Below are 27,901 nucleotides of genomic sequence, written 5' to 3' on the forward strand. Positions count from 1 at the left end.
AGGAAGAAGAGAGAGAAAGGAGAAAGGAAAAAGGGAGGGAAGGAGAAAGAGAGAGAGAAGGAGAAAGGGAAGGAGGAAGGGAGGAAGAAGAGAGAGAAAGAAAAAAGAAAAAAGGGAGGGAGGGAGAGAGAGAGAGAGAAGGAGAAAGGGAGGGAGGGAGGAAGAAGAGAGAGAAAGGAAAAAGGAAAAAGGGACGGAAGGAGAAAGAAAGAGAGAGAAGGAGAAAGGAAAGGAGAAAGGGGGGAGGGAGGAAGAAGAGAGAGAAAGGAAAAGGGAAAAAGGGATGGAGGGAGAGAGAGAGAAGGAGAAAGGGAAGGAGGAAGGGAGGGAGGAAGAAGAGAGAGAAAGAAGAAAGAAAAAAGGGAGGGAGGGAGAGAGAGAGAGAGAAGGAGAAAGGGAGGGAGGGAGGGAGGAAGAAGAGAGAGAAAGGAAAAAGGAAAAAGGGAGGGAGAGAGGAAGGGAAGATAGGAGAATAAAGAAAGAGAGGGGAAAAGAGAAAGGGGGAAAAGAGAGAAAAAGAGAAAAGGAAGGAGGGAGGGAGGAGAGGAGAAAAAATAGAGAGAAAATGAGAAAGCGAGGGGGAAGGAAGGAAGGAAGGAAGAGAAAGAAAGAAGGAGGAAGGAAGGGGAAAGAAAGAGAGAGAGGGTGGGGAGGATATGCTAGTTCAGGATTCCCAGACAAGTGAGAAATTAAAAAAATCACTTTTTATAGTTTTTTGAAAGTGTTTATTTTTAAGTTGGAGTTGCTTCCCACACTGCTCTGTCAAATCAGGATAGACTAATCACTGAATTATGAGTGTTTCTTTCTCATCTCTGCTGCCTCTGCCTTCAAAGCGATGAAAAAGGACTATTTCAAAAATTTACTGCAGTGAAACTGTTTAAGGTATTTGGCTGAAACCTGGCCTTAACTCTTTCAATGGTTAATATATCCTCTAAACCAGTGTTTTTCAACCAGTGTGCCGTGGCACACTAGTGTGCCGCAAGACATGGTCAGGTGTGCCGCAAAGCACAGAGAGAGAAAGGAAGAGAGAGAGAAAGAAAGAAAGAAAGAAAGAAAGAGAAAAAGAAAGCGAGAGAGAGAGAGAGAGCAAGAGAGAGAGAAAGAACAAGAGAGAGAGAAAGAGAACAAGAAAAAGAAAGAGAGAAAGAAAGAGAGAGTAAGAGAGAGAAAGCAAGCAAGAGAGAGAGAGGGGGAGGGAAGGAGAGAGAGAGAAAGACATAGAGGGAGGGAGGGAGAGAGAAAGCAAAAGAGAGAGGAAGGAAGGAAGAGAAAGAAAGAAAGATGAAGGGAGAGAAAGAGGGAGGGAGAGAGAAATAGAGCAAAAGGGAGGAAGAGAGAGAGGGAGAGAATTTTTTTGTCCAAACTTTTTTTAGCAGCCCCCCCCTGCTCAATGTGCCCCAGGGTTTCGTAAATGTAAAAAATGTGCCGCGGCTCAAGAAAGGTTGAAAATCACTGCTCTAAACTATCCATCACCTGTGCCATCTTTATTCCATGTTCCAAGCCACGAGGCACCTGCAAGAATGTGGCTCCACCCCCGTCCAAGGTTAGCAGTGTACATTTCAGTAAACCTTGAATCCCGAAGTGGCTTGAACAGAATTCTCCTCTTTAAATTTTAGGTCTCCAGTTAAGATTGACTTAGGACTGAGCTTCACAGGCTTGTCTTTTAAAATTCAAGTCGAAGACAGTGGTACCTCTACCTATGAACGCCTCTACTTACAAACTTTTCTAGATAAGAACCGGGTGTTCAAGATTTTTTTGCCTCTTCTCAAGAACCATTTTCTTCTTAAGAACCTGAGCCTCCAAAACTGTAACCGGAAAAGGCAGGGAGAAACCTCCATGGGGCCTCTCTAGGAATCTCCTGGGAGGAAACAGGGCCGGAAAAGGCAGGGAGAAGCCTCTGTGGGGCCTCTCTAGGAATCTCCTAGGAGGAAACAGGGCCGGAAAAGGCAGGGAGAAGCCTCTGTGGGGCCTCTCTAAGAATCTCCTGGGAGGAATCAGGGCCGGAAAAGGCCGGGAGAAGCCTCTGTGGGGCCTCTCTAGGAATCTCCTGGGAGGAAACAGGGCCAGAAAAGGCAGGGAGAAGCCTCTGTGGGGCCTCTCTAAGAATCTCCTAGGAGGAAACAGGGCCGGAAAAGGCAGGGAGAAGCCTCTCTGGGGCCTCTCTAAGAATCTCCTGGGAGGAAACAGGGCCGGAAAAGGCAGGGAGAAGCCTCTGTGGGGCCTCTCTAAGAATCTCCTGGGAGGAAGCAGGGCCGGAAAAGGCAGGGAGAAGCCTCTCTGGGGCCTCTCTAAGAATCTCCTGGGAGGAAACAGGGCCGGAAAAGGCAGGGAGAAGCCTCTGTGGGGCCTCTCTAAGAATCTCCTGGGAGGAAGCAGGGCCGGAAAAGGCAGGGAGAAGCCTCTGTGGGGCCTCTCTAGGAATCTCCTGGGAGGAAACAGGGCCGGAAAAGGCAGGGAGAAGCCTCTGTGGGGCCTCTCTAAGAATCTCCTAGGAGGAAACAGGGCCGGAAAAGGCAGGGAGAAGCCTCTCTGGGGCCTCTCTAAGAATCTCCTGGGAGGAAACAGGGCCGGAAAAGGCAGGGAGAAGCCTCTGTGGGGCCTCTCTAAGAATCTCCTGGGAGGAAGCAGGGCCGGAAAAGGCAGGGAGAAGCCTCTGTGGGGCCTCTCTAAGAATCTCCTGGGAGGAATCAGGGCCGGAAAAGGCAGGGAGAAGCCTCTGTGGGGCCTCTCTAAGAATCTCCTGGGAGGAAACAGGGCCGGAAAAGGCAGGGAGAAGCCTCTGTTGGGCCTCTCTAAGAATCTCCTGGGAGGAAACAGGGCCGGAAAAGGCAGGGAGAAGCCTCTGTGGGGTCTCTCTAAGAATCTCCTGGGAGGAAGCAGGGCCGGAAAAGGCAGGGAGAAGCCTCTGTGGGGCCTCTCTAAGAATCTCCTGGGAGGAAACAGGGCCGGAAAAGGCAGGGAGAAGCCTCTGTGAGGCCTCTCTAAGAATCTCCTGGGAGTAATCAGGGCCGGAAAAGGCTGGGAGAAGCCTCTGTGGGGCCTCTCTAAGAATCTCCTGGGAGGAAACAGGGCCGGAAAAGGCAGGGAGAAGCCTCCATGGGGCCTCTCTAGGAATCTCCTGGGAGAAAACTGGGCCTCCACCCTTCCTGTGGTTTCCCCAATCAAACACATTATTTGCTTTTACATTGATTCCTATGGGAAAAATCGCTTCTTCTTACAAACTTTTCTACTTAAGAACCTGGTCACGGAACGAATTAAGTTCATAAGTAGAGGTACCACTGTATATATAAATATATATTATGTTTTGAATAGACATGATCTCAAATGCATCGTATGAGCGGAAAATATAAATTAATTGCTTCTTTTTTGTCCTTATGATACATGAATTTATTAAATCTGCAAGGTGACAGAGGGAGAAATAACTGGGGTGAGCCAGGATGCGAATCAAAACTAGCCTTCATTAAGGCTTAACAGAATAACCGCAACAACAGTGTGAATAGGTCCTAAAAACAGCCAGTGGCTTTGTCGTGATTGACACCTCTTTTATAGCTGGCTGTCAGAGGCAGCAGCCAATAGCAGGGCTCTAAATTCCCGCTTTCATACAGCTCCCGTCCCATCTGAGCCAATCAGTGCGGTCCCTTGGCAAACACACGCATGTTGATGGGATGTATTCAGATACATGTTATCCAAAGCCATCACTATGCTATTATTATTATTATTATTATTATTATTATTATTATTATCATCATCATCATCATCATCATCATCATCTTCATCATCACAAAGAACACTAATACACTGCAAACAAGATTTATATGCTGGATTTTGTATCACAATATCACAAGCTGAACAGTTCCCAAGCGTCTAGCACTGTGTGATGTATTTTCGTATGATGCGCGCAGGTCCAAGCACGGTGGCCTTTTGCAAGTGACAGATCGTGATTTTGCCAATGTTTATTGTTTACAAATGCCGGCTGAGGTCTTTTGGCACAGAACTCAATGTGCCAATTACCACTAGGACCACCTGTACTGGTTTACACCAGAGGCATTGTAGTTCGATTTTAAGATCCTGATATCTGCTAAGTTTTTCTTGTTGTTTTTCATCAATTCAACTGTCACCTAGTATGATCCACACTTTTTTTCTTTTCCACAATCACGAGGTCCAGTGTGTTGTGTTCCAAAACCTTGTCAGTTTGAATTTTGGCCTGTTTGTTTTCAACTACTTTCTCAGGTTTATGATCCCAACAGTTCTTTATCACTGGTAGGTGGTAGTTGTGGCACAGGATCCAGTGGAGCATCTGGGCCACGTAGTTGTGCCTCTGTTTGTAGTCTGTGCAATTTTATTGCAACCGCTGAGTTGGCCTTCTCCGGGTCCCGTCGACTAAACAATGTCTTTTGGCAGGCCCCAGGGGAAGAGCCTTCTCTGTGACGGCCTCGGCCCTCTGGAACCAACTCCCCCCGGAAATTAGAACTGCCCCCACCCACCCTGTCTTTCGTAAACTACTCAAGACTCACTTATACCGCCAGGCATGGGGGAGTTGAGATATTCCTTCCCCCTAGGCCATTACAAGTTATGCATGGTATGTTTGTGTGTATGTTTGGATTTTATAATAAGGGTTTTTAGCTGTTTTATTATTGGATTGTTACATGTTGTTTTTATCATTATTGTTAGCCGCCCCGAGTCTATGGAGAGGGGCGGCATACAAATCCAATAAATTATTATTATTATTATTATTATTATTATTATTATTATTATTATTAACAGTTTCATCAGCTTCCTTGCAAAGTCTGCATTTTGGGTCATCAGCTGATTTTTCAATCCTGGCCTTGATTGCATTTGTTCTGATTGCTTGGGCTGCAAGAACCAAACCTTCTGTCTCCTTCTTCAGTGTTCCATTAGTGAGACATAATCAGGTTTTCTCCTTAACAACTTTTCTTTCAATCTTGTTGAGGAATTGCCCATGTAAAGCTTTATTGCACCAGCTGTCAGCTCTGGTTTGCATTGCATTTTCCTATATTCGTTCTTTGTCATTATTATTATTATTATTATTATTATTATTATTATTATTATTACTACTACTACTACTACTATTATTATTATTTATTATTATTATTATTATTATTACTTCATACTTTATAAAACTTTATTCATTTGTTTTAAAAAAGGAAACATATTGTTAATGTGTATTTATTTATTTATTTATTTATTTATTTATTTATTTATTTATTTATTTATTTTTTTATTTATTTATTTATTTATTTATTTATTTATTTATTTATTTATTTATTTATTTATTATTTAGATTTGTATGCCGCCCCTCTCCGAAGACTCGGGGCGGCTCACAACAGAATAGAACAAATCATAAATAATCAGAAAACTTTAAAATTTATACAAGATTTAAAAGAACCCCATAAACTAACAGACGCACACACAAACATACCATGCATAAATTAAACATGCCCGGGGGAGGTGTTTCAGTTCCCCCATGCCTGACGGCAGAGGTGGGTTTTAAGGAGTTTACGGAAGGCAGGGAGAGTAGGGGCAGTTCTAATCTCTGGGGGGAGTTGGTTCCAGAGAGTCGGTGCCGCCACAGAGAAGGCTCTTCCCCTGGGGCCCGCCAACCGACATTGTTAATTGACGGGACCCGGAGAAGGCCCACTCTGTGGGACGTAATTGGTCGCTGGGATTCGTGCGGCAGTAGGCGGATTTGTATGCCGCCCGTCTCCGTAGACTCGGGGCGGCATACAAATAGTATTAGTAGTAACATAGTAGTATAGTAGTAGTAGTAGTAGTAGTAACATAGTCAACTGTGTCTGATACATATAGGGAGGAAAAAAGTTAAGGAGAGTCAAGGTTATTTATTTTCATGGACAGGGATGCCCACAGTATACGGTCGCAAAAATCAAAATGGCAGCCCCAACAGTGTGATGGATGTTTGGCCTGTGATGTGGACATCCCTAAGGATGAGGGTGTGAACAGATGTCAAAGTGGCACACAGGATATATGTAAAAAGAGGTGGCAGTTGGAATACAAAAAAAACCATCCTGGGAAATGTGTCTAGAGGCACTCCAGGTATGGATCGATTCCTCAGGAGCAAAGCTCAACTTGAGGTAATTTTTACCTTATGTCCTGGGGTTTTCTCCCTGCCTCCCTCTCTAATGTCCCAACGCATAGAAAAGCCAACCCCCTTTTTAAAAAAAGTATACAAAAAATCCCCAGGGCAGCAGACAAAACATTAGAATGTGTCAACCTGGTGTGATGTGCCTGGATGTAACATGGATGGGAACTTGACATAGGACAAGCTGTTTGCCTACTTGCAAGATGGACATAAATTTATTTTATTATTTTATTTTATTTTATTTTATTATTTTATTTTATTTTATTTTATTTTATTTTATTTTATTTATTTTATTTTATTTTATTTTATTTATTTTATTTTATTTTATTTTATTTTATTTATTTTACTTTACTTTACTTTACTTTACTTTACTTTACTTTACTTTACTTTACTTTACTTTACTTTACTTTACTTTACTTTACTTTACTTTACTTTACTTTACTTTACTTTACTTTACTTTACTTTACTTTACTTTACTTTACTTTACTTTACTTTACTTTACTTTACTTTACTTTACTTTACTTTACTTTACTTTACTTTACTTTACTTTACTTTACTTTACTTTACTTTACTTTATTTTATTTTATTTTTTAATATATTTTTTATTTTATTTTATTTTATTTTTATTTTTATAGTTTTATATTATTTTTATATTATTTTTATAGTTTTATAGGTTTATATTATTTTTATACTTTTATACTTTTATACTTTTATACTTTTATACTTTTATACTTTTATACTTTTATACTTTTATACTTTTATACTTTTATACTTTTATACTTTTAATTAATTAATTAATTAGGTCGATTTGTAGGCCACCCAACTCCTTGCGGACTCTGGGCGGCGAACAGCAATATAAAAAAACAATAAAACAATTTTTTAAAAACCCTTAATTAAAACATTCATCCATTCAGCCAGGACAAGATGGAATCCTTCACAGGCTCCAGGCCTGCCAAGAAAAGCCATGTCTTTATGGCCTTTTGGAAGGTCAGGAGGGTAGGGATCATGCAGATATCAGGGGGGAGTTGATTTCACAGAGCCGGGGCTGCCACAGAGAAGGCCCTCCCACGTGGTCCCGCCAGCCGACATTGTCTGGCTGAAGGAACCCTGAGAAGATCATCTGAGTAACCAATCATGGACCCATTTTGGGGAGCAGAGTAAGAGGAAAGGTCCTCACAAAGTTTGATACAGGAGAATACCTTCAGATCTTGTACATGAGATCACCGCAAGATCCTTTCTAGAACAGTGCTCCCCCCCCCCCCCCAATTTTGGGACACTAGGGACTAGTTCTGCAGAAAAAGGCTTTTTATTTATTTGTTAAATTTATTTGTTTGTTTTTGTCAAGTACATATTGCTAGTATACAAAGATATAGGCTTATAAAAGGCTTATAAAATTTATGCCTGGTACGCTAGTATGTATGATTGGTTTTAATTTGTGGTGTTTTTTAAATTAACTTAAATATTAGATTTGTTTTACATTTATTTATTTATTTATTTATTTATTTATTTATTTATTTACTTACTTACTTACTTACTTACTTACTTACTTACTTACTTACTTACTTACTTACTTACTTATTAGATTTGTATGCCGCCCCTCTCCGAAGACTCGGGGCGGCTCACAACACGTGGAAACAAATCATAAATAATCTAACAAATTTAAAATTAAAAGATTTAAAAGACCCCATATACTAACAGACATACACACAAGCATATCATATATAAATTAAACATGCCCAGGGGAAGATGTTTCAGTTCCCCCATGCCTGACGGCAAAGGTGGGTTTTAAGGAGTTTACGGAAGGCAGGAAGAGGGGCGGCATACAAATCTGATTAAACTTAAACTTAAACATATAACTATGCTTATATACATACTCAGAGGTGGGCATTAGGCAGGACGGGGTGGAACGCAGTTCCACCGGCGGAAAAGAAGCTGTGTGCCCAGCTCCAGTGGACCATCCTCTCCTCCCCTCCTCCTCCTTCTCCTCCTCGGAAAATGGCAGGGAGACCAGCACCGGCAGCAGTTGCAGGGGACCCATTTCCTCCCCCCTCTTTTCTCAACAGCTGATCGGCACCCGTTTGCCTGGCTACCCAGCCTTAGGCAGGGGGGCGAGCCAGGAAGGAGAACGCGGGTAACGCGAACCAAATTGTCACCCCGGAGAGAGACGCTGAGGTTGTAAGTCGAGGACTTAACAGTTCACTTGAACGATGATGATCGTTCAAGCCACTCCCACGTGGTCACATGGCCGGCAAGCCACTCCTACCCAGTCACATGACCATCAAGCCACACCCACAAAATAAACCACACCCACAGCATGGCAGAAAAATCTTTTGGCTGCCCATTACTGTACATAATATTAGCAAAAGAGAAACATTAGGACAGGGGATTGAAAGCATGCTGGTGCACTTACTGACCTGTTTAGGAATCAGGAGAGGTCAACAGTGGATAGTCTAAGGGTGAAGTTTTGGGGGTTACCGTAGGTGATGTTACTACAGAGTCTGGAAGTGACTTCCATGCACCAGCTACTTGGTTATTAAATTCTTGTTTCTGGTGCCTTTTTACTTTACTTTTTACTTTTATTCAGGAAATAAATCAGGCTTTTCTCCACCACCAGTTATTTGCTTTCTCTTCTCCATCGATCCAGGCCTTTTCTGCAAGCCCAGTAATATTAACTACTGTTCAAACAGAAGCCCTTAGCAGGAGAGTTTGCTGCGATTTCTCTGACCTATTACCCGCCAGGGGGGGGTCGGGATTTTCTGCAACAACACGTTTTTGTTTGTTTTTCGGGGATTAGTGGCAATATTCCACATGCTACTACTGACACAGTGAAACATAGTCTGGATTCTTTCTTTCTTTCTTTCTTTCTTTTTCCTCCTTCCCTCCTCTTTCTTTTTTTGTTTCTTACTTTTTTCCCTTTCCTCCTTCCTTCCTTCTTTCTTTCTTTCCTTCCCTCCTTTCTTCTTTCTTTCTTTCCTTCCTTCCTTCTTTCTTTTTTTGTTTCTTTCTTTCTTTCCCTTTCCTCCTTCTTTCCTTCCTTCTTTCTTTCCTTCTCTCCTTCCTTCTTTCTTTTTTTGTTTCTTTCTTTCTTTCCCTTTCCTCCTTCCTTCTTTCTTTCTTCTTTCTCTTCTTTCCTTCATCCCCCCCTCGCATTCTGCTTTTCTCCTTTTCTCTCTCTTTCCCTATTCTCCTGTCCTCCCTTCCTCCCTTTCACTCTTTTCTCCCTTTCTCATTTTCTCTCTCTTCTCCTATCCTGCCTCCCTCCTTCCTTTTTTCTTTTCTCTCTTTTCTCCCTTTCTCCTTCTCTCTCTCTTTCTCTCTTCTCCTTTCCTCCCTCCATCCTTTTCTCTTTCCTCCCTTTCTCTTTTCTCCCTTCCTCTCTCCTCTTTTCTTCCTCCCTCCCTTTCTCTCTTTCTCCCTTTCTCCTTTTCTGTCTCTTCTTCCTTCCTTCCTTCCTCCCTCCTTTTCTCCCTCCCTCCTTTTCTCTCTCTTCTCCTCTTTCCTTCCTTCCTCCCTCCCTTTCTCTTTTTCTTCCCCTCTCAGAGGCCTCTCCCTACCCCAAAATTTCTAAAAGAACAGTAGGGATCAATATTAACCTTTTATAAATCCCACACCTCATAGCAGATGGAATGGCTAAATCTGACCCTTTTTTTTCCTCACCGTACCCGCCGTTGGCACCATCAATTTCCAGCCATCAATTTGCTATCCTGTATTGATTCAGGAGCATTCCTTCAGGCAGCTTTGATTTTGTTAATCATTTTGAGGGGGCTAACAGGAGGTGAGGGGTGAAAATTTTTAAGTGAAGAAAATGAATAAATAACCTAGTGCTTTCAGCCTATATATTTTTCCACGAATAAGCCACATGGAAACCACGGCACGTACTTCTGAACAGACACAAATATAATTTTGCACTGGAAATTGGATTCTTTCAACAAGTGGAAATGAAATTGTAAATTTGGATCTCTGACTTAACGCAGAAGATCTCCAACAATTCCCCCCCCCCACTCCCAGCTAAGACATAATAATAATACTGTATAATGTTTCTTTCTAAAATTAAAACAGTTCTGATTTTATGCAATCCCCCCCCCCCCCCTGGGCCTTGACAATGTCTCCATGTAAAACAGGTGTATTGGACATTTGCTCATACAGATTCAGGAAGTGTTGGTGCAATATGGGCTTCCCTAAATATGCCCATGTCACACCAACACTCCGCAGTCTGCATTGGTTGCCGATCAGTTTCCGGTCACAATAAAGCCCTTCATGGCACCGGACCAGAATATCTCAGGGACCGCCTTCTGCCGCACGAATCCCAGCGACCGGTTAGGTCCCACAGAGTGGACCTTCTCCGGGTCCCATCAACTAAACAATGTCGGTTTGCGGGGTCCAGGGGAAGAGCCTTCTCTGTGGCGGCCCCGGCCCTCTGGAACCAACTCCCCCCAGTGATTAGAATAGCCCCCACCCTCCTTGCCTTTCGTAAGCTCCTCAAAACCCACCTCTGTCGTCAGGCATGGGGGAACTAAGACAATCTTTCCCCCTAGGCTTCTACAATTTATGCATAGTATGTTTGTATGTATGATTGGTTTTATAACAAGGGTTTTTAGCTGTTTTAGTATTGGATTTTTTACATTCTGTTTTGTCACTGTTGTTAGCCGACCCGAGTCCACGGAGAGGGGCGGCATACAAATCCAATAAATGAATGAATGAATTAATGAATGAATATTGTTTTGCCTTATCCTTGCTTTATCACAATTGTGTGCCTGTCTTCTATGTGTTGTCTTCGACGTGTTGAATTTTCAAGACTGGCCGATTCCACCAGAGCCTGGGCAGGCCATGGGTGGCTGCCCCTCGAGCACCATTTTAGCTGGCAGAGGGCTGCAGGAGCCTCTCGCAGCCAAAAATGGTGCCTCGGTTAGTGATGTGGGTCTAGCCCCCTACCCCCCGAATGTCAAACCCTGATGCGGCCCTCAATGAAATTGAGTTTGACCACCCACGGCCTACCCAGGCTCTGTTTTTCACTAGCAGAATGCTGCAGGAGGCCTTCCAGGCCCAAATATGAGACCTGGTAGGACCTCGTGCCTCAACCCTTCCATTTTAACTGGCAGAGGCACCATGGGGGGTCCCATTGACTAGGCAGTGCCGTCTGGCGGGACCCAGGGGAGGAGCCTTCTCTGTGGTGCCTCCGACCCTCTGGAGTCAGCTCCCTCCAGGGATCGGGACTGCCCCCACCCTCCTTGCCTTTCGTGAGCTCCTCGGAACCCACCTCTGTCATCAGGTGTGGGGGAACTGAGACATCTCCCCCTGCCTATGTATTATTTGTGTATGATAGGATTGTATGTATGTATTCATATATTGGGGTTCCTTGTTTTTTGATTTTTTAATGCACTATTGTTATTTCTTAGATTTTAATTCTTAGATTTGTTATTATGTATTGCCTTCATCACTGTTGTGAGCTGCCCCGAGTCTACGGAGAGGGGAGGCATACAAGTCTAATAAATAATAATAATAATAATAATAATAATAATAATAATAATAATAATAATAATAATGGCCCGGTCTTTCGCTGTTTCAAGAGAGGCCCCAAGGGTCAGATCTAAGCACCCTGCGGACCGTGGGCCTTGAGTTTGACACCCTGCCCTAGCTGATTATTATTATTTTAAATTATTTTATTATTATTTATTAGTGATATGGGTCTAGCCACATGCACTCCAGCCCACCCCCTCCCCAATGTCAAACACAACCCTGATGCGGCCCTCAATGAAATTGAGTTTGACTACCCATGGCCTGCCCAGGCTCTGTTTTTCACTAGCAGAGGGCTTGCAGGAGGCCTTCCAGGCCCAAAAATGAGGCCTGGGAAAACTTTGTACCTCAACCCCTCCATTTTAACTGGCAGAGGCGCCATGGCCCGGTCCTACGCTGTTTCCAGAGAGGCCCTGAGGGTCTCTGTTTTTCACTAGCAGAGGGCTGCAGGAGGCCTTCCAGGCCCAAAAATGAGGCCTGGGAAAACTTCATGCCTCAACCCCACCATTTTAACTGGCAGAGGCGCCATGGCCTGGTCCTTCGCTGTTTCAAGAGAGGCCCCGAGGGTCAGATCTCAGCACCCTGCGGACCGCGGGGCCTTGAGTTTGACACCCTGCCCTAGCTGATTATTATTATTTTTTATTATTTTATTATTATTTATTAGTGATGTGGGTCTAGCCACATGCACTCCAGCACCCCCCCGCCCCAATGTCAAACACAACCCTAATGCGGCCCTCAATGAAATTGAGTTTGACCACCCACGGCCTACCCAGGCTCCGTTTTTCACTAGCAGAGGGCTGCAGGAGGCCTTCCAGGCCCAAAAATGAGGCCTGGGAAAACTTCATGCCACAACCCCGCCATTTTAACTGGCAGAGGCGCCATGGCCTGGTCTTTCGCTGTTTCCAGAGAGGCCCCGAGGGTCAGATCTAAGCACCCTGTGGACCGCGGGCCTTGAGTTTGACACCCTGCCCTAGCTGATTATTATTATTTTTAATTATTTTGTTATTATTTATTAGTGATGTGGGTCTAGCCAAATTTATTTATTAGATTTGTATGCCGCCCCTCTCCGTAGACTCGGGGTGGCTAACAACAGTAATAAACAACATGTAACAAATCTAATATTTAAAATAATTAAAAAACTCTTATTAAAACCAAACATACACACAAACATACCATGCATAAATTGTATAGGCCTAGGGGAAAAGGGTAGTTCAGTTCCCCCATGCCTGACGACAGAGGTGGGTTTTGAGGAGCTTACGGAAGACAAGGAGGGTGGGGGCAATTCTGATCTCCGGGAGGAGCTGGTTCCAGAAGGTCGGGGCCACCACAGAGAAGGCTTTTCTCCTGGGTCCTGCCAGACGACATTGTTTAGTTGATGGGACCCGAAGAAGACCGACTCTGTGGGACCTAACTGGTCGCTGGGATTCGTGCGGCAGAAGGCGGACCCGGATGTATTCTGGTCTGATGCCATGAAGGGCTTTATAGGTCATAACCAACACTTTGAATTTTGACCGGAAACTGATTGGCAACCAATGCAGACTGTGGAGTATTGGTGTAACATGGGCATATTTAGGAAAGCCCGTGATTGCTCTCGCAGCTGCATTCTGCACAATCTGAAGTTTCCGAACACTTTTCAAAGGTAGCCCCATGTAGAGAGTGTTACAGTAGTCGAGCCTCGAGGTAATGAGGGCATGAGTGACTGTGAGCAGTGACTCCCGGTCCAAATAGGGCCGCAACTGGTGCACCAGGCGAACCTGGGCAAACGTCCCCCTCGCCACAGCCGAAATATGTTTCTCCAATGTGAGCTATGGATCGAGGAGGACGCCCAAGTTACGGACCCTCTCTGAGGGGGTCAATGTTTCCTCGCCAGGGTAATGGATGGACAGATGGAATTATCCTTGGGGAGGCAAAACCCAAAGGCACTCCGTCTTATCAGGGTTGAGTTTGAGTGTATTGACACCCATCCAGACCCTAACAACCTCCAGGCACCGGCACATCACGTCCACTGCTTCGTTGACTGGACAAGGGGTGGAGATGTATAGCTGGGTATCATCCGCACTCCAGCCCACCCCCCTCCCCAATGTCAAACACAACCCTGATGTGGCCCTCAATGAAATCGAGTTTGACACCCCTGGACTAGGGAATGGTCCTAATTTTCTGAGGCATTTTTTTTTTAAAAAAATTGATAGTTCTCCATCTTGCCTGGATGCTACGGGATGTCCTATTCAAGTGCTCACACGTTCCCGTCACATTTCCTTCCATTTCGCTGCCTACGCATTTAAACGCTGCTCCTGCTTGTTTGAACTGTGGTGATTCCCTAACAATGAGCTTCATTAAATATTGTTAAGCACAGAACAGGCTACTACAGGCTCCGGTGAGTAACGCAGACTGAAGACAGAAGGGAAGGCAATGGGAGGTGATGATGGAAGAGGCCAGTGGTCTCCGCTACTCTTGCGAGGTGAAATGCTCCAAATAACAGAGAGCGGTAGTAGGACTACGTTGCACAAACATCTCCAAATTCCTTCAAGTGTGGCTCATCTGGATTCTTTTTGAAAGAGCGAAAACAAGGCATGTTCAGTTCAACTTGGAATGAACGGAGAATTCAAAGTTCAGACGCAGAAGCAATAGATCTGTAAGCTGTGGCTCAGAAGTAAAGGTGACATTGCAATTGTGCAATCAGAGGTCCTGTTTTTCACACCTGTTCTCCCCCCCCCAAAATCAGGTAGAGCTTTTGGGGTGACATTTATTTATTTATTTATTTATTTATTTAGTTAGTTAGTTAGTTAGTTAGTTAGTTAGTTAGTAACTTACTTACCTTGTTACTTGGTTACTTAGTTAGTTATTTCATTATTTGTTTATTTGTTTATTTATTTATTTATTTATTTAGTGAGTTAGTAAGTAACTTAGTTACCTAGTTACTTAGTTACTTAGTTATTTATTTAGTTATTGTTTATTTGTTTGTTTGTTTGTTTGTTTATTTATTTATTTAGTTAGTTAGTTAGTAACTTAGTTACCTAGTTACTTAATTACTTAGTTATTTATTTAGTTTTTTGTTTATTTGTTTATTTGTTTATTTGTTTATTTGTTTATTTGTTTATTTGTTTATTTGTTTATTTGTTTATTTGTTTATTTGTTTATTTGTTTATTTGTTTATTTGTTTATTTGTTTATTTGTTTATTTGTTTATTTGTTTATTTGTTTATTTGTTTATTTGTTTATTTGTTTATTTGTTTATTTGTTTATTTGTTTATTTGTTTATTTGTTTATTTGGTTAGTTAGTTAGTTAGTTAGTTAGTTAGTTAGTTAGTAACTTAGTTACCTAGTTACCTAGTTACTTAGTTACTTAATTATTTATTTAGTTATTTGTTTATTTATTTAGTTAGTAACTTAGTTACCTAATTACGTAGTTACTTAGTTACTTAATTATTTATTTAGTTATTTGTTTATTGGTTTATTTGTTTATTTAGTTATTTATTTATTTATTTATTTAATTATTTATTTAGTTAGTTAGTTTTTTAGTTTTTTAGTTTTTTAGTTATTTAGCTATTTAGCTATTTAGCTATTTAACTATTTAGCTATTTAGTTATTTAGTTATTTATCAATCAATCAATCAAATTTCTAGACACCATTATGTCTGGTGTCTTGACTTTTGACCACATACTATGGAGAACACTGTATGGAAAGATAATTTCCCCAAGTTTTGTTTTTTGAAGATTTCCCCGGCCCCATCATTAGAAATAAAAATAACAGAATTGGAAGGAACCTTGGAGGTCTTCTAGTCCAAACCCCTGCTTAGGCAGGAAACCCTACACCACTTCAGACAAATGGTTATCCAACATCTGCTTAAAAACTTCCAGTGCTGGACAATCCACAACTTCTGCAGTCAAGTTGTTTCACTGATTAATTGTTCTTACTGTCAGGAAATTTCTCCTTAGAAACTCCTAAGTAGAATGCTTGGCTGCATAGCTAGAGGTATAACAAGCAGGAAGAGGGAGATTGTGATCCCACTGTATAGAGCGCTGGTGAGACCACATTTGGAATACTGTGTTTTGTTCTGGAGACCTCACCCACAAAAAGATATTGATAAAATTGAACGGGTCCAAAGACGGGCTACAAGAATGGTGGAAGGTCTTAAGCATAAAACGTATCAGGAAAGACTTAATGAACTCTATCTGTATAGTCTGGAGGACAGAAGGAAAAGGGGGGACATGATCGAAACATTTAAATATGTTAAAGGGTTAAATAAGGTTCAGGAGGGAAGTGTTTTTAATAGGAAAGTGAACACAAGAACAAGGGGACACAATCTGAAGTTAGTTGGGGGAAAGATCAAAAGCAACGTGAGAAAATATTATTTCACTGAAAGAGTAGTAGATCCTTGGAACAAACTTCCAGCAGACGTAGTTGGTAAATCCACAGTAACTGAATTTAAACATGCCTGGGATAAACACATATCCATCCTAAGATAAAATACAGGAAATAGTATAAGGGCAGACTAGATGGACCATGAGGTCTTTTTCTGCCGTCAGTCTTCTATGTTTCTATGTTTCTGCTTTCTAGTGTCCGAAATGCAGTGAGGGTTCCAGACAGATGAGCCATATTCAAGGTCTGGAGAAAGTTTTGTATGCTCTGGTTAGTAGTGTGATATTACCAGATATTAGCCTCCGTCAGGATCAAACTCCAGACTATGGGCAGAGTTAGCTTCCAGTGCTGCATTCTAACTACTGGCTTATCAGGCTCCTACACAATGCCTTCCACCCTTCCACCACCCACAATACTAGACAACACAGTATCAACAGTAGAGACCTTCAAATTTCTAGGTTCTATCATATCTCAAGACCTAAAATAGTCATCTAACATCAAAAACATCATCAAAAAAGCACAACAAAGAATGTTCTTTCTGCACCAGCTCAGGAAGCTCAAACTGCCCAAGGAGGTGCTGCTGCAGTTCTACAGAGGAATCATTGAGTCTGTCATCTGCACCTCTATAACTGTCTGGTTTGGTGCTGCAACCCAACAGGACCGACACAGACTTCAGAGGACAATCAGAACTGCAGAAAAAACAATTGATGCCAACCTGCCTTCCATTGAGGACCTATATACTGCACGAGTCAAAAAGAGGGCGGGGAAAATATTTACTGACCCCTCACATCCTGGACACAAACTGTTTCAACTCCTACCCTCCAAACGTCGCTACAGAGCACTGCGCACCAAGACAACTGGACACAAGAACAGTTTTTTTCCGAACGCCATCACTCTACTAAACAAATAATTCCCTCAACACTGTCAGACTTTCTACTAAATCTGCACTTCTATTCTACTAGTTTTTCTCATCATTCCTATCACCCATTTCCTCCCATGTTGACTGTATGACTGTAACTTGTTGCTTGTATCCTAAGATTTTTATTAATATTGCTTCTTCATTGCTTATTTGACCCCCTATGACAATCATTAAGTGTTGTACCACGATTCTTGACAAATGTATATTTTATTTTATGTACCCTGAGAGCATATGCACCAAGACAAATTCCTTGTGTGTCCAATCACACTTGGCCAATAAAATTCTATTCTATTCTATTCTATTCTATTCTATTCTATTCTATTCTTTGGGAAAATATTGTGCCCTTTTCATATTTCCTAAAATATCACATTTTCCTAGGAGAAGGGTAGGTGCTAACGTCCTACAAGAGGGTGGGAATTGTATCCGAGAGGTGAAAGATTGCAACATGAAGATGAGCAAACTTTCTGAGTTGTCCAGTCAGGCATCTGGATTTTGGACCCAATCTATGAAATATTAAAAACATGGGTGTGGTCGTACATGAAACCTCTAATTAAACCAACAAAAAATATATAGTTTGAGATGGATACTGAAGTTTATAGGCTTACGGTATGAATAGCAACCTTTCCTCCCTGCTAAGTGGAAGAGAAAAGATATTCCAAGTCCCCTGGGGCCATCACCAATGAAGGCTTGAGGTCTACAACGTCATATTTCCAGTTAGAAACAGAAACATAGAAGACTGACGGCAGAAAAAGACCTCATGGTCCATCTAGTCTGCCCTTATACTATTTCCTGTGTTTTATCTTAGGATGGATATATGTTTATCCCAGGCATGTTTAAATTCAGTGACTGTGGATTTACCAACCACGTCTGCTGGAAGTTTGTTCCAAGGATCTACTACTTTTTCAGTGAAATAATATTTTCTCACGTTACTTCTGATCTTTCCCCCAACTAACTTCAGATTGTGTCCCCTTGTTGTTGTGTTCACTTTCCTATTAAAAACACTTCCCTCCTGGACCTTATTTAACCCTTTAACATATTTAAATGTTTCGATCATGTCCCCCCTTTTCCTTCTGTCCTCCAGACTATACAGATTGAGTTCATTAAGTCTTTCCTGATACGTTTTATGCTTAAGACCTCCCACCAGTTACACCAGCAGTAAGTAGCATCCTGCTTTGGAACTGCTGCTGTTCCCCAGAGACCATCGAGGAAAACTAGAGAGCAAGATTAGGAAACCCAACGTGCCATATTGTCAGATTTCTCTTCTCTCAGCAGACCGAAGGAGGAGATTTCTGAACCACGTTGGTTCCTCCAAACATTTGCAGTATTAGAGCAGAGTTCTGTTTCCCTTTGGCAAATGGCTTTCTGCTCAACGGATGTTTCTGCTTAACTGTAATACTATGATATGGATAACTGCGGAGTGAAGTCATCAGATGGGTGGAGAAGTTCAGAATCCTACCTTGTGTTACTTTCTCTCCATCTAGCTGGCAAGAAAGAAAGAAAGAAAGGAAGGAAGGAAGAAAGAAAGAAAGGAAGGAAGGAAGGAAGGAAGGAAGGAAGGAAGGAAGGAAGGAAGGGAAAAGAGGGAGGGGGAAGTAAAGAAAGGGAAAGGAAAAATGTGGGAAGGGAGACAGTGAAGGGAGGGATGGAGGGAGGAAAGAAGGAAGAGAAAGAAAGAAGGAAGGAAGGAAGGAAGGGAAAAGAGGGAGGGAGGAAGAAAAGAAAGGGGAGGGAAGGAAGGTGGGAAGGAAGGGAGACAGGGAAGGGAGGGATGGAGGGAGGAAAGATCTTATCTTTTCTTCAGTTCATATATCTTCTCCTCTAATTTCTTCTATCCTTTTCTTCATATATATTACTATATGTCTATTCTCTTCAATGGGTATTGTGTATTGGACTAAATAAGTAAGTAAGTAAGTAAGTAAGTAAGAAAGAAAGTAAGTAAGTAAGTAAGTAAGTAAGTAAGTAAGTAAGTAAGTAAGCAAGCAAGCAAGCAAGCAAGCAAGTAAAGAAAGAAAGAAAGAAAGAAAGGTCCAAGGACTGAGTTTTCTCATGATCTTCCAGCTGATTTTCCCCCTCCCTTTTCTCTATGTTGTCCCCGCAGGAAGCCGAGAAGCCGCCTTCACCTATGCCATCACTGCCGCTGGCGTTGCCCACGCAATCACGGCTGCCTGCAGCCAGGGAAACCTCAGCAGTTGTGGCTGCGACCGAGAGAAACAAGGCTATTACAACCAGGAGGAAGGGTGGAAGTGGGGAGGCTGTTCCGCTGATATCAGATACGGCATCGACTTCTCCAGAAGGTTTGTGGACGCCAGAGAAATCCGAAAGAGCGCTCGGAGGCTGATGAACCTGCACAACAACGAAGCCGGGAGGAAGGTATATTACACAGGACGGGGTGATAGGATTCAAGGGAGGGGAGGCCTTTACAGGGTCCAGAGATTGCCATCTTTCAGCTGTGGCGAGGGCGGCGTTTGCCCAGGTTCGCCTGGTGCACCAGTTGCGGCCCTACTTGGACCAGGAGTAACTGCTCACAGTCACTCATGCCCTCATCACCTCGAGGTCCGACTACTGTAATGCTCTCTACATGGGGCTACCTTTGAAAAGTGTTCGGAAACTTCAGATTGTGCAGAATGCAGCTGCGAGAGCAATCATGGGCTTCCCCAAATATGCCCATGTTACACCAACACTCCGCAGTCTGCATTGGTTGCCGATCAGTTTCTGGTCACAATTCAAAGTGTTGGTTATGACCTATAAAGCCCTTCATGACACCGGACCAGATTATCTCAGGGACCGCCTTCTGCCGCACGAATCCCAGCAACCGATTAGGTCCCACAGAGTTGGCCTTCTCTGGGTCCCATCAACTAAACAATGTCGGTTGGCGGGCCCCAGGGAAGAGCCTTCTCTGTGGCGGCCCCGACTCTCTGGAACCAGCTCCCCCCAGAGATTAGAACTGCCCCTACCCTCCTTGCCTTTCGCAAACTCCTTAAAACCCACCTTTGTCGTTAGGCATGGGGGAACTGAGATATCTCCCCCGGGCCTATACGATTTATGTATGGTATGCTTGTATGTATGTCTGCTTAATAATGGGTTTTTAAAAATATTTTAAATTGTAAATTATTAGATTTGTCATGAACTGTTTTTATTATGTTGTGAGCCGCCCCGAGTCTATGGAAAGGGGCGGCATACAAATCTAATAAATAAATAAATAAAATAAAATAAATAAATTGGAACATACATTGGGACTGTAAGATTGCAGCTTTTACATCAATGGTTGTATACTGAATGATGTTCTGCTTGAGCAAACTAAGATAAAGGTTTTGTTGTGAAGAAATAGAGGTTTCCGGGGCAAAGTAGATTTTCATAAGGAAAGGTAGTGTCAGGGTTCCAAGTAATACACCCAGGGGTGGGCAGCAGGCAGGACCGGGTGGAACACAGTTCCACCGGCGGAAATGAAGATGCGTACGCAGCTCCAGCTGATCGGTGGCTGTCACTTCCTGGGTTACTGGTCTCGGCTCAACTCTCTTTTTCCCCCCTCTGCTGCTGCATCTGCGTCTGCGCTCCTTGCTTTTTTCCTCTTTCCTCCTTCCTGGCCTCGGACGAGCTTCCCTCTCTCCTTCCTGGCTCCCCTCCAGCCTCACACGGCCACCTCCTGCCTGAGATGCAAGCAGAAGGCGTGGGTGGAAGCGGCACTGGCAGCATTTATGCTTCTGGAAGCCCCCGTTCACCTAGCTACCCAGCCTGAGGAGGGGAGAGCGACCCAGGAAGGAGAGCGCGAGAAACCCGAAGCAAATTGTCACCCTAGCGAGCGACACTTGTAAAGTTGTAAGTCGAGGACTTAACAGTTCACTTGAATGATGATGATCGTTCAAGCTACTCCCACCTGGTTACATGGTCGGCAAGCTACTCCTACCCAGTCACATGACCATTAACCCACACCCACAGTGCGGCAGTAAAAATTTTGGTTGCCCATTACTGAATACACCCAGTGAAGGGCTGCAAAATAATTTACTACCATGTTGTGGGTGTGGCTTATTTTGTGGCTGTGGCTTGCTGGCCCTGTGACCCGTTGGGAGTGGCTTGATGATCATGTGGTGGGGTGGATTAAAGGTCATGTGATTGGCTTAAAGGTGGCATCACTCACGACAATGGTTTAGCTAGGGTGCCTGGCCTCGCCTCAAAGAGATACAATTTCCCTATCTATTTACTATTACTGAACATCCAAAATATACTCTTTAATTCTATGTATATATGCCATATGTGTACATACGTATTACACACAGGAACAAAAAAGTATACATTATCTACTATAAACTGTATGTGTATGTATACACACACACGCACAACTCTTCTAAAATTATACACATTCAACCTCATTTACTGCGATAGGGAAAACATACCCAGAGCCCAGAAGGGAAAAAAAGAAAAAAAAATCAAAATTGTTCTACCGGTTCTCCGTACCTGACCATACCTGTAGGAGCCCATCACTGAATACACCCATAGCAAACAGAATTCCAAGGCAAGTAGGTTCCTCAAAGAACAGGTTTATTGGGCCTATCGTACTGGCACAAACTGGTGAAAACCGACTCTGAAGGTTCCCACAGTTTTCACCTGATTAAATGTATGAGTTTTTTCCCTTTCCCAAACAATCCAATCGAGGTGCTGTCTGGTTGTTATTTTGTTTTGGCTGCCAACCTCCAACTATCTTTATTTCCCCCTCTGTGGCAACACTGAAGCCTCCAAGATGGCCTTAGTCAGGCCACCTTCATGGTTGACAGATAGGTGTGCCCACCCATATGAGAGATGCATGCAATGCTGCTATTGGGAGCACTAAGGAAACAAAGTGGTTGTGATGGTGGCAATGGTGTGGATACTTTCGAACAGCTGGAGAATGGCCTTCAAAGAAGCTGCAAAGATCTTGAAAAGGATGCAACTGTTTTAACACTTTGAGAAGAACACCTTTGGCTCATGTGTATACAGGGTGCATTCCAAAAGTAATGCAATTATTATTTTTTAAAGTAATTTATTGAAGAGATTTGCATAAACACTTAAAATATTTCAAAGGACTGTCCTTGGGCCTCTGCACATTTTTTCCAGCGACTCTGCCATGACTGGTACGGGCCCTGGAAGGCGTCTTCGGGGACCTCTCTCAAGATCTGATTGGATCTCTTCTATGGGTTCCTTTCAGGGCTACCTTAATCTGAGGAACAAAAAGAAGTCTGCTGGGGTGATGTCAAGACCATAGGGAGGGTGGGGCAGTGTTGGCACCTGGTGTTGGCCAGGAACTCGCGGACTCGTAGCGCATTGTGGCAAGGCGCGTTTTTCGTCCAGAAAAGAGATCCAATCCTTTATGGCACCGGACCAGACTATCTCAGGGACCGCCTTCTGCTGCACGAATCCCAGCGACCAGTTAGGTCCCACAGAGTGGGTCTTCTCCGGGTCCTGTCAACTAAACAATGTCGCTTGGCGGGACCCAGGGGAAGAGCCTTCTCTGTGGCGGCCCTGGCCCTCTGGAACCAACTCCCCCCAGAGATTAGAACTGCCCCCACCCTCCTTGCCTTTCATAAGCAACATAAAACCCACCTCTGCCGCCAGGCATGGGGAACTGAGATACTCTTTCCCCCTAGGCCTTTACAATTTTATGCATGGTATGTCTGTATGTATGATTGGTTTTACAATAAGGGTTTTTAACTGTTTTAATATTGGATTGTCATATGCTGTTTTACTACTGTTGTTAGCCGCCCCGAGTCTACGGAGAGGGGCGGCATACAAATCCAATCCAATCCAATCAAATCAAATCAACCCAATCAGCCGTGACGAAGACCTTGCGAGAGGTCCCCGAAGACGCCTTCCAGGGCGCGTACCAGTCATGACAGAGTCACTGGAAAAAATGTGTAGAAGCCCAAGGACAGTACTTTGAAGAATTTTAAGTGTTTGTGCAAATCTGTTCAACACATTACTTTTTTTTTTTTAAATGCATTACTTTTGGAACGGACCCTGTACGTCTCTCCACCCTTCTCTTTATATTTCCTCTTTCTCCCTCTCGACTTTCCCCTAATGATTCTAATCCTAACTCATTTTATATTAACACATTGGTAGTGTATTCCCCTACATCTTCAAATTATTAGTGTCTCTTCTAAAATCTTTTTTTTTCTGAATACAGTGGTACCTCTACTTAGGAACTTAATTCGTCCTGTGACCAGGTTCTTAAGTAGAAAAGTTTGTAAGTCGAAGCAATTTTTCCCATAGGAATCAATGTAAAAGCAAATAATGCGTGAAAACCCATTAGGAAAAAAAATAAAAGCTCGGAATTTGGGTGGGAGGGGGAGGGAGCGTTCCTTTTCTCTGGGTGCTGGCAGAGGTTTATTCCCCCTCCAAGTGCCCAAGAAAGGAAAATGCTTCGTTCTCTCTGGACTGCCAAAGCCTCCTTAAGTGCCACCAAAAGGCTCCTCTGGCAGCCCAGAAAAGCCTGAGATGGCCAGGATTAAAGGGGGAATGGCAGGAAACTGGCCAGGACTTTGTGCTGCTCTCAAATTTCCTGGGAAACTTTTCCGGACTTGGGTTCTTATGTAGAAAATGGTTCTTAAGAAGAGGCAAAAAAAATCTCTGGTTCTTATCTAGAAAAGTTCTTAAGTAGAGGCGTTCTTAAGTAGAGGTACCACTGTATACCGTTTCTGTACTCATTTTGTATAACTCTTTATTCTAGGTATATGCTATTATTCGAAATCTACTTTTGTCACCTGGGTCTGAGTGGTTTTGCTTCTGTGCTTGACCTAGAAAGGAACGGACCGACTCAGAAGCTTCTGATTCAAACCCAACCATTTAAAACATTTTCTGTCTGTTACCTTTGGTTCTGGCAGTTAAACGTAGCTTGGGTTTTGTTTCAGCCAGCATCTGGTTTGAAAATGAATATCTCCACCAAGAAAAACACAAAACCAGGGGGCATCCGCCAAAACTAACATGTGCAAAACGTTACTACTGGTTTCATACATTTGATCCGGGTTGTATTCCTAGGGTGTCTCAAAAAATTACACGAAGCTTGATGCCTAATTTCATAGAGAAGCAACAAGCTGGGTGCATCCTATCTTTTTTTTTTTTAAATAAAGTTTATTAATTAACAAAGGGTAAATGGGACGGAGGGGAAGGGGGGGGTACATAGATTCAAAATGGGTAAGGGTATTTATTACATGATAATATATTTCAGAATATATGTAACAAAATGTAACAAGAATTCAATATTCACATTTGTATCTTATTACTATCAATAATTCATTTATCTATCTTATCATGTTCATTAAAACCTATAAGGATAATAAATGTTATTAAGAATAGTGGAAGAGGTATTTGTAGAAAGGTAAGTAGAAAAATCAGATTAGAATTATATAAAATGTTTAGCAAAAGAAAAGTATAAGGAGTAAGAGAAAAAAGTTAAATAAATGGGGGAAAGTAAAGGGGAAATCTGCGTAAGTAGCAGAAGTTATCAGGAGATACGACAAGGTAATAATAATAATAATAATAATAATTTATTAGATTTGTATGCCGCCCCTCTCCGAAGACTCGGGGCGGCTCACAACAACGATAAAAACAATATTATACTGGCACAAATCTAATATTAAAAAAAACTAAAAACCCTATCATAATTAAAAACCAAACAGCACATACATACCAAACATAAATTATAATAAGCCTGGGGGAAAGGTGTCTCAAATCCCCATGCCTGGCGGTATAGGTGGGTCTTATACTGATATATTGATATATTGTTGAGTGTATCAGTAATATATCAGTAATGAAGAAAAAAAGAATGAATAAAGGAAATAAAATATATTTATAACTATGTAGTAAGTATTGAAAAAGAAAAAAGGTATAGCTTGATTAATCTGAGATAAAATGAATGATTAAATTGTGAAATTATAGTGAAAATCGTTGTTTAATTGAGTTAAAAAACAGGTAAAAGGAGTAATGTTGTCGGAATCAGTTTCTGGTCAAAATTTTATTTTTTATTTATTTATTTAGTTAGTTGTTTATTTTAAGTGTCGGTATTGAAATTGTTTTAATAATCCATGGGATTTTGAGTTCAAAACGTTGGAAGAAGCATCCTGTCTTAATTTCCTTCCTCGATTAATATGGTTTTTCCCAAATGAAAGGGAAAATTATGGCAAATGTTCTACAGGATTTGAGGGGAAGGAGGGATTCAACAACAGCCTTGTTTCAACACCGAAGAGAACCGCACAACTTCTGTTTTTTCAAAGCTTACTGAAAGAGAAAAGCTTTTGGAAGTCAGAGATTGGACCAGTGTTCCCTCTAATTTTTTTTTTTTGGGGGGGGGCGGAAAAGTATAGTGTCTGAGCGGCAGTAATAATAAATAAATAAATAAACAAACAAACAAACAAACAAACAAAAAACCCACCCTGTTTTGCCTAAGAGAATTTCAAAATAAAATACTGTACTGTGTGTCTATAACAGTGAGCTCATAATAGGGCAACTCTATCAATATCAAAATGCCACTTAAATAGTTGAGCTAGTTTCAAACTAGATTTTGATTTTCTTTCTCTCTTCCTTACTCCCATTCTTTTTCTTTCTCTTTTCCTTCCTCTCTTTTTTCTATCTGTTTCTCTCTCTTCCTCTCTCTCTCCTTCCCTCTCACTCTTTCCCTCTCGGCTTCTGGGCAGGTTTGGAAAACTCTGAGTTGATTATGATTTTTAAGTGAGCGATTGCTCACTGCTCAGCTTAGAGGAAACTATGGATTGGACCAGAATTTAGGAATTTAGTGAAGATCCGAAGCCCAGAAAAGTTAATTTTCATGCTTGTCGATCTTCAAAGACATTTTAAAACATCTGCCTTAAACGAGTCAAATTGCAAAAATCTTCATGGTCTATACAACATCAACATTTATTCCTTGTTGGCAAACTGTAACTGAAGGCATTCCTGGCTACTGTATGGTCTGACAGCACTTTAATTCTTTAATTTAATTTTCGGACAGGGGCAGCATATAAATCCAATAAATATATGTGTATAGGTAAATTTGGGCAATAGGACATAGGACAGGGATGGTAGGAATGCTAATGCGTTTATGCACGTTACTTACAGACCCCTTAGGAATAGAGGTCGACTGTAGACAGTCTAAGTTTAAAATTTTGGGGGTTTGAGGAAGAACCCACAGAGTTGGGTACAGCACTCCAGGCATTGATCGCTCTGTTGCTGAAGTTGTATTTTCTGCAATCGAGTTTGGGGCAGTTTCATTGAGTTTGGATCTATATTCATTGACAAGAGAAGGAATACCAGGTTAGCAGGAATAGATATCTTAGTTGAGAAAACAAAAGGAGAGGGGGGAGAAACCACCATAAAAGGGTCAGGTGTCCATAGGGGGATTGAAAACAAGGCAAGGAGAAGGTTGCAGTCAAAGCTCCTTTCCTGGTCTGGATTCTCCTTGGAGAAAAATCCAGGAAGAGCTTCAAATAAATGGTTGTGGTCCCTTGTGAGATCCAGTACCTGATTTGATTAGCTACGGCCTCCCTTCGGTGCTGGGAAGCAATCTATATCACAGATCTCTCCTCTGGGAACAGGTATGTGCAATTAATCCATCGTCAGAGAGGATTTAATGCCAACTCATCGCTGAAAGCTTTTGCCCAAAGCTTCCTGGCCTCAACCTCCCAATCCAGAACTCTCACATATTCAAATATTGGGCAGAAAGGTGTGGCAAGAGTAGTATAACAAGGAAGAGAGGAAGGAAGGAAGGAACAGAGAGAGAGGGAGCAAGAGGCAAGGAGGGAGGGAGGAAGGAAAGGAAGGAAGGAACGGAGGGAGAGAAGGAGGAAGAGAAGGAGGAGAGAGGAAGAGGAAAGAAGGAAGGAACAGAGAGAGAGAGGGAGCAAGAGGCGGGGAGGGAGGGAGGAAGGAATGGAGGGAGAGAAGGAAGAAGAGAAGGAGGAGGAGAGAGGAAGAGGAAAGGAAGGAAGGAAGGAAGGGGAAGGAAGAGGAAGGGAGGGAGAGAGGAAAGGAAGGAAGGAGGGAACAGAGAGAGGGAGGGAGCAAGAGGCAAGGAGGGAGGGAGGAAAGGAAGGAAGGAACAGAGGGAGAGAAGGAGGAAGAGAAGGAGGAGGAGAGAGGAAGAGGAAAGAAGGAAGGAAGGGAAGGAGAAGAAAGAGGAATGGAGGGAAAGAGGGAAGGAAGGAAGGAACAGAGAGAGAGAGGGAGCAAGAGGCAGGGAGGGATGAAGGAAGGAATGGAGGGAGAGAAGGAAGAAGAGAAGGAGGAGGAGAGAGGAAGAGGAAAGGAAGGAAGGAAGGAACAGAGAGAGGGAGGGAGCAAGAGGCAGGGAGGGAGGAAGGAACGGAGGAAGAGAAGGAGAAAGAGGAAAGAAGGAAGGAAGGGGAAGGAAGAGTAAGGGAGGGAGAGAGGAAAGAAAGGAAGGAAGGAAGGAAGATGAGGGAGGGTAGGGCAGGGGATGGGAAGGGGAGGGGAGGGGAAGGGAAGAAGGCAGGCCATGCACTTCAACCTATCTAATTAAACCACTCCAAAAATGTGCACTTACTTAATCTACAGTACTTAATAATCACACAGTGTGAAAACAATATTATTGAATTAGTGGTTACCTATTACAGGGATGGCAGTGGAGTGTGTATGTCGTCCAAAGCAGTGTCTGGCTGTTGTTGCCCCTAGCAATTGGCGGTGTCAAGAGGGTGATGCCACTGGTGTGCTCTGCAAAGGGGAAGAAGGGAAAAGCTATCGATCCCACTTGTCGGGTTTATTATTGCCTACGAATCCGGCTCTTGCTCCGCGATGGAGATTTCCTGTGGCAAGTCCAGAAATTGATCCGATTGCTCCTCTCTGCTGCCGGGATTGCTATTGCAGAATCCTGGGGGACACAAACCGCCCCTTTGATTGAAAGTTTGAAAATTGCAGGGGAAGAAAAAACTACAGAACAGGAAAATGCAATCAATAATCTTAGAATGAAACATAAACTTAGAGCAATGTGGGCATTTGTGAAACAGCTGGCATTGG

General features: G+C 42.7%; 1 protein-coding gene across 2 annotated transcripts in view; it reads left to right on the plus strand.

Moving 5' to 3' along the window:
• WNT7B (Wnt family member 7B) overlaps nt 1–27,901 on the plus strand; it is a 170,582-nt gene that overhangs the window by 138,356 nt on the left and 4,325 nt on the right. For both annotated transcript variants that reach the window (XM_070755259.1, XM_070755258.1), the window contains one exon: nt 19,008–19,279. In XM_070755259.1, coding sequence (XP_070611360.1) covers nt 19,008–19,279 — 272 coding nt within the window. The remainder of the gene's footprint in view (nt 1–19,007; nt 19,280–27,901) is intronic.

Source organism: Erythrolamprus reginae, chromosome 6, assembly GCF_031021105.1.
Source record: "Erythrolamprus reginae isolate rEryReg1 chromosome 6, rEryReg1.hap1, whole genome shotgun sequence".
Classification (NCBI taxonomy): domain Eukaryota; kingdom Metazoa; phylum Chordata; class Lepidosauria; order Squamata; family Dipsadidae; genus Erythrolamprus; species Erythrolamprus reginae.